Source organism: Lytechinus variegatus, chromosome 4 (genome assembly GCF_018143015.1).
Source record: "Lytechinus variegatus isolate NC3 chromosome 4, Lvar_3.0, whole genome shotgun sequence".
NCBI lineage: Eukaryota > Metazoa > Echinodermata > Echinoidea > Temnopleuroida > Toxopneustidae > Lytechinus > Lytechinus variegatus.
The window spans coordinates 33,225,500-33,246,360 of record NC_054743.1 but is presented as its reverse complement, the minus strand read 5'-3'; the positions used below and the strand labels follow the sequence as shown (position 1 = coordinate 33,246,360).

The following is a 20,861-nucleotide window of genomic DNA, read 5'->3' as shown; positions in this document are numbered from 1 at the left end:
GATCAATCGCAACTATGGACGGCTGTGATGTATATTCATGCATTCAAAGTTTTCTTGAAACTTCACTGCGCTTCTCTTTGCATAAAAGGACATTGTGCACTTTTTTTCGTAGAAAAAATTATGACACTGATGGATTTCCATAGAGAGTTACGATTGATGGGATCAATCGTAACTCTTTGTACAACAGGGCCCAGATGTCAAGATACCACTCACTTTTCAACCAGGCAAAGTGCAATACTCTCGTTGTTCTTTTCGCAGGCGAAATGCATCGGCGTTTGGCCGTCGAAATTGACCCTGTTGACCATGGCGCCGTTATTGATTAGACATTCGACGATGTCTTGGTACCCGGCTGCGGCGGCCACGTGAAGGAGGGTGTCGTCGTTGTCCCGACTGGCGAAATTGACCAGCTTCTCAATGTCCAGGCCATTCGTCTGAGGCATGCTGGTGGAAACTGATTTCAAAGGGGATGAGAATTGCATGTAAGTGAGGAAATATTTCTTAGCTGAGAGAGATTATTATGAAATTAGATTTCCAGGGTTATTTCATGAAACTTTTTTGTTTGCATGCACAAGCAGCATGTAGAGCAAAAAAGCTCAGATTTTGCAAACCTCCACAAAGTTGCTAAATGCCTACAACGCCCGCTATAACGTGTATGAAAGTTGTTTTTCTTTTGTTGTAAATCAGTGTTAGGCCCTGTTTGTCTTTATCCCATGTTATGTACTATGTAGTAAAGAAAGAGAAACCATCGAAAAGTATTTTAAAATCACGATTTGATTTTTAATAGTATATTATCATCACAGCCTCATTTGTCTATTTTGTATACTGTAAACTGTTTGGACATTATAAATAATATTGTTTTTTTTAATCGTTTGAAAGAACACGTACTATCCAAACCTACATTTAGTACTCCTCGGAGATTACAGACCTATACTATAATTGTAAAATGACATTTGTCCTCTTCTTACACAAGAAGTATTCGACTATAAAACCCGTAGGCCTAATATTTGATTAACCACTCATTACCAATTAAAATCATAAAGAATTTAAATTGTTACCGTTGCTGAGAATGGTTTTGAATAGGTCCCTATGTCCGCATCTGATTGCATCGTAAAGAGGAATGACCCCGCGGGAATTCTCATCAAGCATCACCTGGAGCGAGAAATGGGGGGGGGGGGCAGACAGAGAGGGGGTAGACAAAGGAGATTTTTTTTTAGAAAGGGTAGTAATACTCAAAATCTTTTGAAATCAACCATTACTGGTCTTCTTTATTAATTTCATTTCATTTCAAAGTGACACTCTAGATCTTGATTCACCTTCACACTTATTAGTTTATTATTCATTATTTGAAGAGCTCAGTTGCGAAAGATCCACCCAGGTGAGGTGAATGGGTACCCGGTAGGATTAATTCCTTGAATGCATGAGCGCTGAAAGGCAGCTCGAGCTAAAACCGGGGTAATAATTATAACAAAATCGCGCCTCGGAATAGAATATATCTAGATAAATGGCGCTATATAAATGCCTATTATTATTATTGTTATTATTATCATTATGTATAATAATAGTAATAATAGGCATTTATATGGCGCCATCTATCTAGAAATATTCTATTCCGAGGCACGTTATTATTATTATTATTATTACCAGCTTTATCTCGAGCTGCATCTCAGCGCTCATGCATTCAAGGAATCAATCCTACCGGGTACCCATTCACCTCACCTGGGTAGGGTGCAGCACATTGTGGATAAATTTCTTGCTGAAGGAAATTACGCCATGCCTGGGATTCAAACCCACGACCCTCTTGTTTCAAAGTCGGAAGACTTATCCACTGGGCCACAACGCTCCACTTCTGTATATTCTGTTTCCCTGTTGTCTACGTATGTATTTTGTCTCGTATGGCAATTAATATTAATCGATTATAAAATTAAATTTTCTCTGTTTTGTAAACACCATTTCTCAGGTATATCAAATCATTTGTTGAGACACATACTTATGTTTTTTTATTCAACAATTAATATTTACCTGATTAATTTCTCCTCTTCCCTCCGCTACTTCTATCAATGCCGTGACGATCAATGTGTGTGAATGCCTCACTGCTACATGAAGGGGCGTATCTCCATTGACATCAGAAATGAGAATATCCGCCCCTCTGTTGATCAGGATCAAGGCCCCGTCTGTGTTGCCTGACTTGCAGGCGTGGAAGAGCGGCGTGGCACCTCGTCTGTCTTGGGCCTTGCATAACAGAACAAAACACAAAAAGTAAACGGGAACTCCGTTAACCAAACGTTTTATGTATAACCTTACGTCACAATATATACTATTACATGTATGGTGATATTATGGTATTTGGTAATAATGGCACCCACGGGCAATTCTCACTCCTTAACTCGCTCCTTGTCATCACCATCAAACTTTTCATGTTTGTTTAAAAGGCAAATTTGTCTGTCACATTTACATAAAATTAATATAATATACTTATTACAGAAAAAAGCAATTCGAATTTGTACTAATTCGCAATATTTATCACACACAAATCCATTATTCCATAAACTAAAGACTCTAACTATTTTTGACATAAACTCATTTCAAAGCTTACTGCTTATGTTCAAATACGTAAATAACATGCTCCCACCTTCATTTCACAATTTTTATACTATGAACATATCTATCCATTCATACCCTACGCGGAACTCTTCTAATTTCCATTTAATCAACCCCAAATTGCTTATTGCGCAGAGATCCATAAGACACCATGGTCCTGATTTGTGGAACTCTCTACCTGAATCTATAAAAAGATCCACGTCTCTTTACTCATTTAAGGCAAACGTTAAATCTATGTTGATATCAGAATATTTGAAGTAAAATTTCTGTGTCGATGTGTCATCATTAAAGCATCATCACCATCATCCTCTCCATCGCCTTCATCTTCACCATTTCACCATCATCTTCATCCTTATCATCTCCATCTTCATTGCTCAAATTACATTACTGCTGTTTTTCATGAAATGAACTGTTTATCGATTCTGCTGTATTAATGTATTATATTAATCAATGAGTTCTAACCTGGGGTTGTCATTTTTTTCAAGCAATCTGCTTATGATGACAATCCTTCTCCTGCAAATTGTAAATGTTAACTAATTTGGTATGAGATCAGTTTTGTTTGTAATGATAATTTTAGTACATTTAGTTATGATTCATGCCAAAAAAAGTTCTCAATATACTATGTTTGTTATGTTATGGAAAATGTATTATATACGAATGATGTAATTGCAGAAGTAAACAATAAAATCAAAATCAAATCAAAATACTACGAAATTGTCAATTTGATAGGAATCAATCACAGCGCGGTGTTATCACTTGCGAATGAAGAACATCCATCTCGAGATGAAATAAGTTTTTACCCACTGTCAGTTTCAGGGGAGAGTTTCATGAATGAACTTGTCAGACGATTTATCCGCTTCTCAGCCAATCAAAATCCAGGAAAGTGGTAAGATCTGGCAACTTGTCGGACAAATAATGTTGATGAAATGCTCCACAAGGCGCATATTAAAAGTTTTTGTTGACACATCGCAATTATAATATAATAATTACTGCTATACCAGCAGTGCTTCAAAATTACCTGTTATCATGAGGATTAATTTTTGTTATTTGAGACTGACTTGAATCGACTATGAGTTCTTACTGGAAAGACGGGCTCTAAAACCAGACTTCTGCGACAGACATACCGACGAAAACGGCTCCGGACCGACCAAAGTTATTACGTTATGTCCAATTACATAGCCATCGATCGGTTAGGAATCGGTTTCGTTGATGTGACTATGGCTAACACCTTGTACCAATCGAACTCTACTTACATTGATGTCCAGTTCCGGTACAGATAGGAGGCGTTTGAAAGCATCCATGTTGGCCTTCATGAAGGCAAGATGGAGGGGAGTCATACCCTTGGCGTCTTTGGCGCTCGCGTTTGCTCCTGCCTTGAGCAAGATATCGACAACGTTCTCGTCGACGGCAGCGGCCTCGTTACCCTCTTCGTTCCCGTGTTTTTTGTCATTCGGATTCTCGTCAAGTTCGTCCAGCATGTCCAAGGATTGACTCAGCGACCGAAGACTGCCGGCCTGGGACGATGAATACAGCAGAGAAGTTAAAATTAATATTACGTACATGGAGTTTTTAAATCATGATGACTATTATACATACATTGCCTGCTTAATGGTTGTATACAATATTTTAATTACCTGTTTACGACGGCTGTATTCAGTGAGTGATGTAACCTCGGTCATAATCGTCTTCATAATCTGATATTTGAAATATTGTACTGACCACCCCCTCCCCCTCCAGCTCTTTTTAAAATGTGATTTTATGGGGTAAACCCAAACAAGCATGTTTAGCTTTTGTTATCCCCCACCATGCTAATTTTCTTCGAATTCCCACCCTTCTCTTTGTTCTTTGTATTCAGGTTTAATGGATGTATTACCTTTGTATTTGCACTTGTATGCTTTTTACCAGCACTGGAAAATAAAATGAATTGAATTAAAGTATAACGACGTTATATTACTAAGGTGACATCAGAATCTAGGATATAACTCCTGCGATCCTTGCAGCTCTGGCCACGTGATGGCTTTTTGACCTATCATTGGTTCGAATCCATATAACAAATGTACAACAATGTTTTATTTAACTAGGATGGCCACTTCAGTTATAAAACTTTTCTAGAATCGACATAATTAACATTTTTCCAATAAAAAGATGAACACTTGGCTAGAAGGCAAAAGGGTCATTTGGTACGGCTCAGCCGGAGATCGAACCCATGACCGTCATATGCTGCCACTGATCGTCGTCCTCGGTCAGTATTTTTATCATGTCTTTGGTATACTGGTGAGCTTATTGCCATTTCCTTATTCTATTCATCATCATCATGTTCATCATCATTATGGCCACCACTGCCATCCGCCTCCTCCTCCTCATCATCATCATCACCACAACGACAACTGTTATCGTTTTCATAATCAACAACAGGCGATATCGCATATCATAATCACTATCACAATCGACTCGTCCTCACTATGATCATTATCATCATCATCATCATCATCATCATCATCATGGTCTTCATCATCATCATCATCACCGCCACCACCCTAATCATCATCATCTCCATCATTAGCGTAATATTCATCATCATCATTATGGACGTCGTCGTAGTCTCAATCACGAACTGCCAAATTATCAAATTTATCATCACCATCTTCACATCAACATTATCTTCTTCATCCATCCAACATCATCATCATCATCATCGTCATCATCACCATCATCACCACCACCATCATCATCTTCATCATCCATCCAACATCATCACCATCATCATCACCACCATCATCACCATTATCTTCATCATCCATCCAACATCATCATCATCGTCATCATCACCATCATCACCACCACCATCATCATCATCTTCATCATCCATCCAACATCATCATCATCATCATCATCACCATCATCACCACCACCATCATCATCATCATCTTCGTCATCATCACCATCATCACCACCATCATCTTCATCATCCATCCAACATCATCATCATCATCACCACCACCATCATCATCATCTTCATCATCCATCCAACATCATCATCATCACCACCACCATCATCATCTTCATCATCGTCATCATCACCATCATCACCACCATCATCATCTTCATCATCCATCCAACATCATCATCGTCATCATCATCACCATCATCATCATCATCTTCATCATCCATCCAACATCATCATCATCATCGTCATCATCACCATCACCATCATCATCATCATCTTCATCATCCATCCAACATCATCACCATCATCACCACCACCATCATCACCATTATCTTCATCATCCATCCAACATCATCATCATCGCCATCATCACCATCATCACCACCACCATCATCATCATCATCTTCATCATCCATCCAACATCATCATCATCATCATCACCACCATCATCATCATCATCATCTTCATCATCGTCATCATCACCATCATCACCACCACCATCATCATCCATCCATCCAACATCTTTATCATCATCATCATCCTCACCACCACCATCACTTTTACTGTTCAACCTCACGGTCCTCCTAGGTCAGATTAAAAAAATTGAAAAAAAAACTTACTATGAAAGGTTTTTCCTCATCACTATCGACTTGCAGTGGAAGCTCAGACTTGAAGGATTTTTTCTTCTTGTTCTTCTTGCCCTTCTTCTTGTCCTTCTTTAGGAAACTCAGGTTCATTAGGGAAATCGAATGTCGGGGTCGCTGTCCTTCCTGATCAGATTTCTCGTTTTCATCTGAATGCTGAGAGTATGATGCTTCGGTCGGCATTGTAAATGACGAGGCGTCTCCGCTATCATTGACCTGTTAATAAGAAATGTAGAAATATTGTAAATTAACGAATATAGAAGGAAGTGAGTTTGGTGAAATAGGAGTTGCCAGTTCATTTCTGATGACATAATTTATATCAATTCTTTGTAACTTTTTTATTTTTTGCCAATCAGACAAATTGTTTGTAAATTTTGTGATTTGATATTGATTTCGTAATAAAACATATAATTATAAAAAATATATATATATATCAATTCTTGATATGTTCAGTAATAATTACGCCATCAAATGTAAGCGATATATGGATATTGAGCTGTCATTAATTATGATTATTATCATATTTTATTGATCAGTCGGTATATCTATACTTTTATAGGCCTATGAATCTTAATCATACGGATATGCATAAATCAATATGGAATCAATTAGAAGTTGACATATATATAGATTGGGTATGTTGGGGTTATCTTCTAGAATGATATCATTTTCGATATCATAAGATACCAGTTCGCTTTTCGTCTCCCAGGCACAGGTGACGCCAAACAAATAATAATGATAAATCACGAAAATGACTTTTATAATATCACTCTTACCCGACTCGGGCTTCCTCTGTCGATAACCCTTCGTATTGCAGCAAAGTGAAGAGGGTGCTTTCCACCTTCTCCTATGGCGTTAACATCTGTGAAGAATGCAACAATATTTGTCTATTAGTACAGAAGTAACACATGCAGGATGGACAAACACGAATAGCAACCTTTTGCCAATATCGAGAATTCAGTTCCCTGAAAGCCCAGCATACACTAGGCTATCCGTTAAGATGCGATTTTTTTTAATTAAACCACATTTTACATTAATGTGAAAGTTTCAAGAAGCAAAATCATTTCATTTGAAGTTCAGCCTAATGTTAGGAATGATAATCTCATAATTTTACTTAGCGGCTAGCCATAAGGTCGGATTTATGTCCCAATCGGCTTCTTAAGTCGCAGTCGATGATGAAGTCATTATACGATTTGGAATGGAATTTGCTTTTATTCCCATAAGGAGGCTCGAACTTGTCTAAATTTCGATTTCAATTAGTCTTACCACTTTCCTGAACTCTGATCGTCAACATTTAATTGGTTGGAATGCTCATATTATGATTTCTCTGAACTGATCGCATAGTGTGCGCTGAGCTTTATCCAATTAATTATGCTGTTACAAACCAAATCTATGGAATAATGTATTTGTATTCGTGTGACGATGGTATGTGATACCATGTATATAAAAATAGGGAATAATTTTTGCTCTGAATAGGCCAGGTTACAGAACTGTCAAAAATTACCTTTTTTGACGGTAGTTTTTTCAAGTCTTCATTTCTCATGTCACAAGTCACAATCTATGAATTGAAGAAATTGTCACAAGAAAATAATTATGCTATCACCATACATACCTGCCCCATACTGCAGCAGAAGTTTCGTCATCAGGATGTCATCGTTGAGGGCGGCATAGTGAAGTGGAGTATTATTCCTGACGTCATGTTCTCTGATGACTGCTGCAAACCCTTCCGTGCCGAGTTTACTAACCAGCTCGGTCATCTTAACATGGTCCCCCATCTTCACACCTGCCACCACGCGTTCTATATACTGCATTTGATTACCGGTGCCACACCATAACTATATTATGCAGAAGAAGAAGAAGATGGAGGGGGAGGATATGAAGGAGGAGGAGGAGAAGAAGAAGAAGAAGAAGAAAACAGAAAAACTTTTCATTTGATTTCGATGAGCAAACATTGATTTTCATGCATGAATTTATTTCCAAGGTCTGACGAACCAGGGGGGGGGCATTGCAGGGGACCATTTCGTATGAAGAGTCACAACTTTGCCATTGTTACAACTACAATGGTAAACTTGAACGTGATTGGATGGTCAGCCATGTTACCATGGTCGTTGCCATGATAACAGAGCTTCCATGGAGTGGACGAGTGGTCTAAGGAGCCTGGTAAACACATGGAAGTCCAGGGTTCGATTCCCGACCGTCGGACATCTCGGGGAAGGCATACACTGCGCTGCTCTTTTATCATATTAAATAAATGAAATGCTTGTAAGCAATAATTGTATCAACGTGTGCACTTGTTTAAACAAAAACAAAAAAAAAAACAGGGATAAACCGTAGGCCTACATATATTTGCATGGGAATTTAAGCTTATTAAGTCTGCTAGTTATTCAAAAACAAAATAAGTCATAACGATAACTGTCATGGTCATGGGAGCTTTACAATTGAATTTAGACCGAAACTGACAATTGATCATTTTGAAAGGCCTTTACACCGTGCACACTGACCCCGATGAGGCTTGCATGAATGCCGATATTTCCAATTTTCAATAACACCGATCAGGAAGTTAACGACGACAAAGTCATACATGGCAACAATTAAAAAATAGTCAAATATGACTGATTACCGATACCATAGTACGACAGAAGTTGACAGATTTTAGATCCTGGCTTTAGATGAAGGTAAAGTGTGCAGTGGTTATTAAACACTTATTTGTGACGAATTCAAATAGGTTATAAGCATTGTTAGGTGGGTCATTGCTAAAAAAAGAAAAGATGAACGAAAATTAAATCTTAAATATAAAAACTACCAATGCCCATCGCCTGGCCAAATTGAAAGTGAAAAATCCAACATTCATAAAACTGAAAATTTCATCAAAATGGGATGTAAAATAAGAAATTTTAACTTAAGACATTAAAAGACCCAGTTGTATGCACATCCTGGTCATGCAGGCTGTTATGCAAACGAGGGGACTGATAACATCACCCACTCACTTTTGTTTCAGGCCTAATTCTTTTAAAATATTTTAATTTTCTCCCCATTTTCCTACAAAACAAAGTTTTATTTCTCTCTGAAACATGTTGACCTACCATTGTTTAATATTTCAAGTTAGAATCACGTCGGTCATTTTTCTCAAATCTGTGGAAATTAAAATATTGTATAAATCAAAAATAACAAACAAGAGAAATAGTGAGTGACATCATCGACTCTCTCATCACTGAGTTGCGCATTATTTTGCATTCGATTTTGATGAATTTTTCAGCGTTATGCTTGTTGCTTGACTTTTTCTTTTGATTCGAATCACCAGTTTTCTGAGGTGGACTTGGCCTTTAATATCAATTAAGAGAAGCATCTTTCCAACAAAATTTTCAGCCTAATCTTCATCCCCAAATATTACCTGTAGCACGACTGTATCAGATGTTAAGCATAAGAGCAAGAATATTGACGCACATCATGTGAACAAGGGCTGTATGGTCACAAATTTTGAGAAATTGGAAAATGGGCCCTCCATGTATAATTTAATTGTTTTTTCATTTCAAAAAGTGTTTATGTAAAGACATCTTGATCGGTTGGTTTCTGATTTTGCTAAACGCCGGTATACCCCTTTCATATAGGGGATGATACGGACGGATTGTAGAATAAAAATCACGTACGGTACATAATTTAGAATCGAAAATGAAAGGATAAACAGAAAAAAAACTCGTATAGAGCCTACCAACATTAAAAGAAAATGATAAAAACATGAGAAATGCATATATTTCAATGCCTCATCAATACGCAATCAACTCACTAGATTTTTTGTGTGTGTGAGGGTGAGTGTTTGTTTGCATTTTCATTTCACTGCAGTTCCACCGGTACATTCTTTTCCTTTGTCAATAATCCTTCATATTTCTGGTCATTAGCAACGGTTTCTGAAAGCTGCTTTATTGTAAACCATGCCTTCGGTGTTACATGGAAGCTTGAAAGTGCCACCGAGATGTTGAGATAATTATCTTGGGAAGTCGACATCTTGATAGAAAAAGATCAGATGACGAAATCCCGGATCTCATCATGTCCACATCTTTTAGAAGAGATGATCAAATGACGAGATCCCGGATATCATCATGTCGACATCTTATAGAAGAGATGATCAGATGACGAGATCCCGGATCTCGTCATGTCGACATATTTTAAAAGAGATGATCGGATGACGAGATCCCGGATCTCGTCATGTCGACATCTTTTAGAAGAGATGATGAGATGACAAGATCCCGGATCTCATCATGTCGACATCTTTTAGAAGAGATGATCAGATGACAAGATCCCAGGTTTCCAAGGTTCGTTAATCCGAAAACGAAATAAGATTCGTTATTCCGATGGTTAGTTAATCCGAAAAATGAAAACTGGGAAAGCAGAGGAAGGGCAAGTGTGGTGGTGGGGGAGAAACACTATTGCAGTTCCATTGTAATGAGGATGGGAAGGCAAGGGCGGCCGAACGAATTTTCGTTTGGGGGGGGCAAAGCCAAAAATGACACTAGGTCGTACGTCAAAATGGGCAATTTGGTGATATTTTCACCATTAGATTATTATCTGCGTGAAGTCTTTGGGTGTTTTATAGTAATAAAGTAGAGAAAAGGCTTTTTGAAGTGACTTCTGATTATGGAAATATGTATATTTGGGCTTTATTTTTTGCGAGAGAGTATAATGAGCGTGCGGTTTAGGAAAAAATTCAAAGCTGAAGTTGTAAAACTCGTTTTTGCGGGCAATTACTGTTCAAATGGCATAGGGTTCTTCAAAAGGATGTAGACATGATGAGATCTGGGATCTTGTCATCTGATCATCTATTCTACAAGATGTCGACATGATGAGATCCGGGATCTTGTCATCTGATCATCTCTTCCGAAAGATGCGGACATGATGAGATCCGGGATCTCGTCATCTGATCTTTTCGCTAGCAAGATGTCGACTTCCCAAGATAATTATCTCAACATCTGGGTGGCACTTTTAAGCTTCCATAAGATCCACTGAAGAAGAAAGTTATCATAATGGTATACTTTGATACAACGGAGCTGGGGTCGGGATCGTCTGAGACTTTTGTTAGGAGGAGGGGCGGGCACGACTGCATATAATGTCACCCCACCCCCGATGAAAGAAATCATTTCTCTCAATTTCATCCCGCTGTTTTATGTTTAAATGTGAAATTAAATCAAGGGTTGGAATAAATCAGGCAGAAATCCCATTTAAATATAAAGATAAAATCCCGTCTGGCATGACTGGCAACGAAAAGTTTAACACTGATTTTAGATAATCAGATTATGGTTCTTAATTCTCTCTTTCAAAGGAAAACAAAGAATAGGCCCCCACCAACATCAGAACGAGGACTCTATTAAAATTGTCATCAATTACATGTATTGGTATCAGGATTCGTCCATCATACTTTATTATTAAACAAAACTTGAATGGCTTCTTAAGTATTGTATAGTAGTGGATATTGCTATACATGTTGTGATGGATGAGGGGGTAGCGTTGCGTCAATGTACAATTCAATGGTGCTACCGTTCTAGTTTGTTTTGGGGCATGCTGATCTATACTATGTGGACTCATTCCGCTGATGAACTTGGACCTCTTGCCGATGGTGCACACAAGTCAATTGAACATGCATTTTATTTTATAGATTTACATTTTAATGTAAATCTTCTTAATTACCATGGCGAGCATTTAACCACATACACCCATGGACCTGCTTCATTTAGACTTTCAACTAATGTAAATGTTTCATTTATTCCAACTACCATGGAAACTTGACTGTGATTGGCTGCTGAGCGCCGTTTATCATGATAGTTGGCATAATGGCAAACTTATATTATTTGAAACTCTTTATGAAATGGACCCTGATCCTGATTCTACCGACGAAGGGGGCGCCAACAGACAGATGTACGACACCATATTTCCTTACTGTTACTATTCCCGCATCTCTTAATTCTTCTCATTTTCCCACTACCTCTCGCTTCTTTCATTTCAATCCATGCATGAATCTTTTTCGGGTCGAGTTATATCTAGTCCTTGTCTGTAATCAAGTATCGAGTTACCAGCTTCTTAATTGCTGTAATCATGGAGTACATAATGTGTGGTCTGTTACCTAGCTGTTAGTGAGTTACCTGAAAATTTGTATAAACTTTAAAACCAACATTCAAAAAGCAGAAATGACTCTGAGATAAACGATCTGAAAATGCGGCAGTGGTGAGCAAAATTTGCCCACCTTCGTCACCGCGTTAATATGCTGCAGTAATTTTCATGTATCCACTAAGGCGACCGTACACCGGCCATTGTCGAAAAAAATCTTTTCTACCTTTTAAAAGGTATGATAAATAAATAAATATGGCCGTTTTCGACAAGCTACGCAAGCGCCCTTGGGAAACTGTGTCTGCAACATTAGCAAGAGTGAAGCATCCAGATTTTCTTAGGGATTATCCCTTCGGTTAATTCCCAGTTAATCCAGCACGGTAGAGGAAAGTTAAAACTTGCCTCGATCAATAATAGATGCATAACGCTCCTCACGAGCAAGCAACCCCAAATGTGTATAATTGTTTGTTGTGCCCACTCGGAGGAATAGGCGCACTCTTATAATGCGAAGAATATAGGCTTTCGACCGTATCAAATCGGTCACCAAAGCTTTCAGTGCATTCTTCGACTGAATGAAAACAAGAATTAAATTCTGATACTTGAAATATAAAGATGTTTCAAGCCAATGCGTCGCTTTTGTTAAACAAAACAGTTCCAAACCAAATCTTTGTTGTTGATCATCATGTTTACCACGAGTTTGCCCATTCAGAACAAGGAGATTGTAAATGGAGGGAAAAGGGGCATTGATTTTACTCATTCAAGAGGGGATAGAGGAACGGGTTTTACCTCAACGTCGAAATTCATACTTTGCTTCCACAATCCAGAGATTAAAAGTTCTTGATTTTGGAGTTGAGAAGTGGTTAGACTAGGAGGTAACATTTTCCTATATACCATCAGTTCTCAGTCGGATTTATCCGAATAGACCTGTTTGGCGTACATGTACGCACCCTTTTAATTTTCACAAGTTACGAGGTTAAATTTGGTTTGTATTTGGGATTCAAACTTGTACGGGTTTTTTCAAACCCTTTTTTTGTATCCCTTGTATGTTTTACTTTGTATGTTTTACTTGTCTAAATAAATACAAATACAAAAAAAGAAAAATTATCGTTAAAATAATCGATTGGGGAATCCGTTTGCTTTGTTATTGTTGTTATTTTTGTTATCATTTGCGGCACGTGTGTATATGATTCATAGCGACAATAGCGATATTAGGGCACGAGGCAAGAGTGTCAGGACTGTTCTTTATAATTATAGTGTCAAAGGAACACACCCTGGGAGAATGTTCCTATGGACTGAAACATTCATTAATATTCATGAAATTATGATAAAGTATATAATTACCACTTAATTAGTTCATGGAAAACTTCTGTTAATGCAACTCTAATGAATTGCAGAGCATATATTGAGAAATGATACACCACGTCTTACACATAAAAGACTAATTAAATTTGCCATGATGATCAACACTTTGATTGTGGGCATCAACGGAAAGACAAGACAATTTGTAGACAAATTTTCTGCATTACTCCTATGTGTTTAAGATCGCATGCTCGATCCGTAATGAAAATCATAAGTCAGAAAAAATTGGAACCAGTGGGATTCGAACCTGCCATCCACTGCTTGCAGCGGGCAGCGACTTAACCACCAGGCTATTCTGGCTCACGACCAAGTCACGATTATGATGTTTATTACAGAACGAGCACGAGATCTATAACACATAGGAGTAATGCCAAAAATTACAAATTATCATTTCTCATATTAAAGCCTCTGTATTTACCAAGACAAGACAATTTCTCACATCGGTAACCTTCTCCCTCAAATCTATGTTAATATGATTAAGGTCGTAATATCATGGCTGGCAAAGGAAGCTTTCATCAGACATAACTCAGATTTAACTTTAATCCTTAGAACAATTGGATTAGTGGTGGATTTGTCTAACCGGTGTGGGTGGGTCTAAATTGTTATCGGAGCCGTTTCATAAAAGTTAGTTTGAAAGCTATGGCTGTATCGATCTCAAAACTACAAAAGGATATGTGCTTCACATCAAGGACAAATGCATGCATGCAATGTATAATTTCAACAACATTTTTTTCCCTTGGATAACAAAAAGCTGCTTAAAAGCTGCCATTTTAATGTGAACACAAAATCGCCAAAATATATCAAATACAAATAATACGTTCATTTATAATTTTTAAGTTGATATAATGAAATATAAAATGAAAATTTGGAGACGTTCATCTTCTTATTCGTTTCAATACATAATATCTACACGGGTCGTGTGGTCCAGTGGTAAGAGCATTGGACTCATAATCACAAGGTTGTGAGTTCGAATCCCAACTCTGCCATTGTCTCCACTTTGATAAAAAGGCCCGAGAGTGATATCTGTCGTCTATAATAATAACGTCAGCCACTATGACTGATTAACCTAGACGTAAAATGTTTCATAGGTAATTGGTTATATACCAGCTTGGCGTTTACCAGCAAAATGCTGTCCTGCCGAGTTCCTGCGGTAGTTACCACAAACAGAAACAAACAGATGAAATATCAGTGTTAACCTTTATAATTATAATATCTGACACAGACCAAAATAATGTAGCGTAATAATAGTGTTCTAAGTAAATAAAATGTTTACGATTTGTTATGGTAGTTTATTCAACCAACTGAACTGTAGTCATTACATTGCGTAGATGAACTGACCTTTTGGGAAGATTACATTTCGAGTGAAAGTAATTTTCTGTTCTATCGAGAGCTTGCCTGACATATATCGCACAAATCTACTTATTTAGAATGTAACACATTTCAAATCAGTATGTTTAGCATTTGGGCAAATATTCTAACAAATCTTGAGTATCTTGTCACAACAGGGATTTGAAGGTTAAAAAAACCCATTATTGTTGAAAGTTACGTAATTTGAAATGACTTCTTACGGGCATTTTTAAGAAGCTCTTTTCAGTTTTCACCTTTCTCTCCCTTTTTTTATTTTTCTCATGTTTTTGTATTTTGGGGGTGGTGTTGTTTGATTGCTCAAGCAGACAAAAAACTCTCGTCTCCACAAAATCACACACACGTGTGAATGCTCTGATACCATTTTGCGGAGCTGAAAAATGGATCATCTGGATTCGGTCTCATCCTAGGTGATCTAATCCTGTCATCAACTGTTGTAAGCTTTTAAACAAGTTTTTTTTTAAGTTGAATACAATTACGACAATATTTAAACAACTTGTTTTAAGAGTGACGGGCTTAAACAAAGTGTTTTTTACTGTTAATATTTGAACCATAGTGTTGTTACACTGGCAGCACACCGAAAGGTTCTCATGAGTGTAATTATGCCAATTTGTGCATATTTAGGGGTGAAGTTTGGTATACATGTATATCTAGCACCCTATAGGGTACAGCCTTATTAAAGGTTCAAATTGGCACCCTTTTTGAACGTCAGGCATTATACACTTCAAATGTGAAAAGTTTCACCTTCAAGAAACGGGTATTTTTTATGCAAACAATAATAAAAGGGTAATTGTTTGCATAATTTTTAATTAAGGGTGCATGATTACACCCCATAAGATTGGTACAACTTTTTCATTTGGGGTGCAAAAAAGTGTGAGTGTGCGTATAGAAAAAAGGTCCAAAATCACACCCCTCTCGAGGTAGAACGTTCTGACTCCTTTTGGAGCAAGAATTGATTTTTTTTAGAGTGCTGGAGTTGGCCTCTTGTGGTGTGAAAATGTCTTGAATTAGATGCACAGTTCTCTTTTTGAAAAAATAGGACAAACGTGGAAGAAAATAGAAAATCTCCATATATTTTTTTTTTACTAATTGCTATTTTTACTTCCTCAAAATAGGAAGGCAGTAATGAAACACTCACCGATGTAGTTCTCTCTCGAGAAAGCGAAGAAGCCTTGGTAATCGTTGACGAATCGTCACCATCGCGTCTACCGTGCTCACCATTCGTGACCAAGCACCCACTCGACTTCGCCGACAACGTCTTCAGCTCAATCAGACGCTTGCTATCCGCGGTGTCTCGTCTCTCGTTGTCGCCGACGAAGTTCGGCAGAGAGCCGTTCATCCCCTTCGACGCCATTTCAACTTCTGAAGAATGAATCTATTCTTCATAGCCTTCTGATCACCCTGATAACCCCGGATAGAAGGACAGGCAACTCGGTGATTACAAAGCCAAGAGAACCCAACCGTAACGTTTGATCCGCCGTACGTCACCACTATGGCCAGTCACCAAAGATCCTCCAAATTGAGCTAAAATGACCGTTCATAATTTAGGTTGTAAACATATCAATGAACACACATCCTTAAACTTCAACGTGCATCATATACGGAACGATCAACTTGAATGCTATTTCATTGAAAGGAGGATCATGATAAGCCTGTTAATTTTCTCAATTGATATTACTTTTATTATTATTCATTCGGCAAAAAAATCACAAAAACAAATCATTTCAGTATTAAGAATATAAGATAAGAATCATCAACCATTGAAACGCCAGGGACAGAAAAGGTTAACTGAATTACTGTGGCATGAAATCTCCTGTCCCAATAGAGTATTATTTAGCTTTTCGCAGAATGAATTGAGACTGCATTGGCGCTAGTGTATTGCAGAGTAAAGTCTGTTAAGGTCTCATCCAGTAATGGTACAAAAGGGACAGACGTTATATGAGTGAAACATGCATTGTGGATGGTGTTAGGCATCAACATCCCTTTAAGTCTGACAAGGTTAAACCCCTAAACTACCCACTTCAAAAAGAAGATACATAGAAAACCTATAAACATAATACCGACATACCATTATCATATAAACGCAACAAAACATCGAAGATAATCAGATCAAAATGAGGTTACTCAGAATGATAGGATTTATCCGTTCGTCACGTAAGCAAGACACGTAGGATTGTCTTTTACTTCTCTTCTAGTACACTTTGTAAGATATTCAAGGCGATTGTTGTTTATTTGCCTATAACAATCTGCCTGACTGCATGACGACCAATTATTGTTATAACATTTTTTTTTTACATTATTCACAACTATACGAAACCCACTCCAAACCCATCGATGTGTCACTCGGTATAGAGTCGGTTTCGTTGGTGTTACTGTAGCATTACTGTCATTTTTGCATCAAAATACTAATTTTTGTATTACTACTACTACTACTACTACTACTACTACTACTACTACTACTACTACTACTACTACTACTACTACTACTACTACTACTACTACTACTACTACTACTACTACTACTACTACTACTACTACTACTACCTCTACTACCACTACTACCACTACTTCAATAGTGATAATAATAATAATGATAATGATAATAATAATAATGATGATGATGATAATAATAATAATAAAAAATAGAAAACCTAGAAACATAACACCGACATACCATTATCATATAAACGCAACGAAACATCGAAGATAATCAGATCAAAATGAGGTTACTCAGAATGATAGGATTTATCCGTTCGTCACGTAAGCAAGACAAGTAAAACTTGTAAAATTGTCTTTTACTTTTCTTCTAGTACACTTTGTAAGATATTCAAGGCGATTGTTGTTTATTTGCCTATAACAATCTGCCTGACTGCATGATGACCAATTATTGTTATAACATATTTTTTTGTTTTACATTATTCACAACTATCCGAAACTAACTCCAAACCCATCGATGTGTCACTCGGTTTAGAGTCGGTTTCCGTTGGTGTTACTGTAGCATTACTGTCATTTCTGCATGAAAATACTAATTTTTGTATTACTACTAGTACGACTACTACGACCACTACGACCACTGCTACCACTACTTCAATAGTGATGATGATGATGATGATAATAATAGTATATATCATCATTATATCAACAATTATAATAAACATCAGTAATAAAAATGAAATAAAAAAAACGATAAGATACTCTAATCAACTATTATCTCCCATTGAAATTGATACATTCACATTTCAAACTAACTGACCTCAGTGGCATACTGAGCCTAAATCTTTGAAGGGCATATGGCACAGCATTGCGTATGTGGGAACATTTTTTGAAAAGTCGGTAGCTAGCGAAAGGTTTGGTCTTTGTAAAATGCAAATGTAATTTTTTGCTTGATTTTGACATAAAAAGAACCTGTTAAGTGATATTGCACCCGTCCCCTTTCACTTTCTTTCCCTTTCAAATTTTTCTTCCGTTTCCATGGTCGTAGACCCCCCCCCCCCCTTGTACGCCAATGACTGACGTAGTGTTTATTGGAAGTAAGTCATTAAGGACAAGTCCACCCAAACTAAAACTTGATTTGAATAAAAAGAGAAAAATTCAACAAGCATAACACTGAAAATTTCATCAAAATCGGATGTAAAATAAGAAAGTTATGGCATTTTAAAGTTTCGCTTAATTTCACAAAACAGTTATATGCACATCTCGGTCGGTATGCAAATGAGGAACTGATGACATCACTCACTCACTATTTCTTTTGTATTTCATTACATGAAATATGAAATATTTCATTTTCTCGTCATTGTCATGTGAAATGAAGTTTTATTCCTCCCTGAACACGTGGAATTCCATTATTTTAACATTTTGTGCTTCAGGCAAGGAGGTCCTAATCGTCAAATTCGTAAAAATTGAAATATTGTATAATTCAAACAATAAAAAACAAAAGAAATAGTGAGTGACATCATTGGCTCTCTCATTTGGATGTAACTGGCTCGTTCGTATAACTATTTTGTTCAAAATAAGCGAAACTTTGAAATGTCATAACTTTCTTATTTTACATCTGATTTTGATGAAATTTTCAGCATTGTGCTTGTCTGATTTTCCTCTATTGATTCAAATCAACATTTTCCTGTGGTGGACTTGACCTTTAAACCTAAATGTGTCCATGTACTGAGACAGGTGGGCCTACTTGTCCCGTTTGGTTTATACCAATATTAATGTCACTATGGTCATAATGCGGTGATGACATCCTTCTCATCTTTTACTTAAAGGACAAGTCCACCCCAACAAAAGTTGATTTGAATAAAAAGAGACAAATTCAACAAGCATAACACTGAAAATTTCATCAAAATCGGATGTAAAATAAGAAAGTTATGGCATTTTAAAGTTTCGCTTATTTTCAACAAAATAGTTAAATGAACGAGCCAGTTACATCCAAATGAGAGAGTTGATGACATCACTCCCTCACTATTTCTTTTGTATTTTATTATATAAAATATGAAATATTTTTATTTTCTCGTCATTGTCATGTGAAATGAAGTTTCATTCCTCCCTGAACACGTGGAATTCCATTATTTTAACATTTTGTGCTTCAGGCAATGAGGTCCTAATCATTAAATTCGTAAAAATTGAAATATTGTATAATTCAAACAATAAAAAACAAAAGAAATAGTGAGTGAGTGACGTCATCGACTCTCTCATTTGGATGTAACTGGCTCGTTCATATAACTATTTTGTTGAAAATAAGCGAAACTTTGAAATGTCATAGCTTTCTTATTTTACATCCGATTTTGATGAAATTTTCAGCATTGTGCTTGTCTAATTTTTCTCTATTGATTTAAACCAACATTTTTCTGAGGTGGACTTGACCTTTAAAAAGAATGCTTTCATATTTGATTTATTTGAATTAAAAAAATGGAAAAAGTATATCTCACTCATGCAAATGTCTTTGCTGAACATACATCGAATGGTCATAAATTGAGGACCCTGACAAGGAGGAATATTCGGTCCAGTGAAAACACGGAAGTGTTTCTACCATACCTTGAAATCGGATAAAGCTTTTTTGTGTGGATTCGCTTTATTGGTCATGTACTCAATTTGTCTTCTTTATACTTTCCTTGTCAAAACAAAGTTGTTCTACAACATGAGCTATATTGTTGTGATTGCGATACCGTCATTCAAACAAAAACGCGGTTTGTATGATTTGTGTCATTAGTTATGTTTGTATTTCTAAAAATCCTTACATATACTAATCAAGCTGTAATGATGTAAGCATTAAATTTAACACCTTTTATGTTTTCACTAAAGGAGAAAGATAAATGACAATGATTCAAAAGACTGTCATTGAAACACTTTTGACCGAATATTGTGGAACAGTGCGGAGTTGTTTTTGTCCTGACTTTTTTACCATTCCATAGAAGCACACACAAAAAATTTAAGATACCTTCCCAAATCCATTTTTATCGTTACTATTACTGCTATTAGCTTCGAAACTATTATTTTGAAGTTTAAAAAAAATCACTAAATGATTTTTCTAAGGAGAAAATAGTCCCAGTACCAAAATTTGAGGGCTGCCAAAGAAGTCGAAAAACAATTTTAATGGATTATGCAGTGAGCGAGGTGGGCTGTTATGTCAGTGCATTTACACTGTAAAAAAAGAAGTGCTACTTTAGCACTTACAGTGCTTGTATAGTGACTGCACTATGAGTGCTGATTTTCTAGTTCAAATTTTAACTAGAAAATCAGCACTCGTACTGCAGTCACTATACAAGCACTGTAAATTAGCGCTTCATTTTTTACACTGTGTGACCAACTACCCCCAAACCAGCAATAAGTCGCAAAAAATGAATTTGTATATGTTT

At 36.9% G+C, this 20,861-nt stretch overlaps 1 protein-coding gene across 1 annotated transcript in view; it reads right to left on the bottom strand.

The window, feature by feature from the left end:
• LOC121413879 (transient receptor potential cation channel subfamily A member 1 homolog) overlaps positions 1 to 16,505 on the bottom strand; it is a 33,333-nt gene extending 16,828 nt beyond the window's left edge. The window contains exons 1-8 of the mRNA XM_041606857.1: positions 16,148 to 16,505; positions 7,802 to 8,024; positions 6,966 to 7,051; positions 6,166 to 6,405; positions 3,852 to 4,112; positions 2,020 to 2,229; positions 1,056 to 1,149; positions 214 to 451 (exon numbers count right to left, since the gene is read on the bottom strand). Of these exons, the coding sequence (XP_041462791.1) occupies positions 214 to 451; positions 1,056 to 1,149; positions 2,020 to 2,229; positions 3,852 to 4,112; positions 6,166 to 6,405; positions 6,966 to 7,051; positions 7,802 to 8,024; positions 16,148 to 16,363 (1,568 nt within the window). The 5' untranslated portion in view covers positions 16,364 to 16,505. The remainder of the gene's footprint in view (positions 1 to 213; positions 452 to 1,055; positions 1,150 to 2,019; positions 2,230 to 3,851; positions 4,113 to 6,165; positions 6,406 to 6,965; positions 7,052 to 7,801; positions 8,025 to 16,147) is intronic.
• Between the last annotated feature and the right edge of the window lie 4,356 nt (positions 16,506 to 20,861).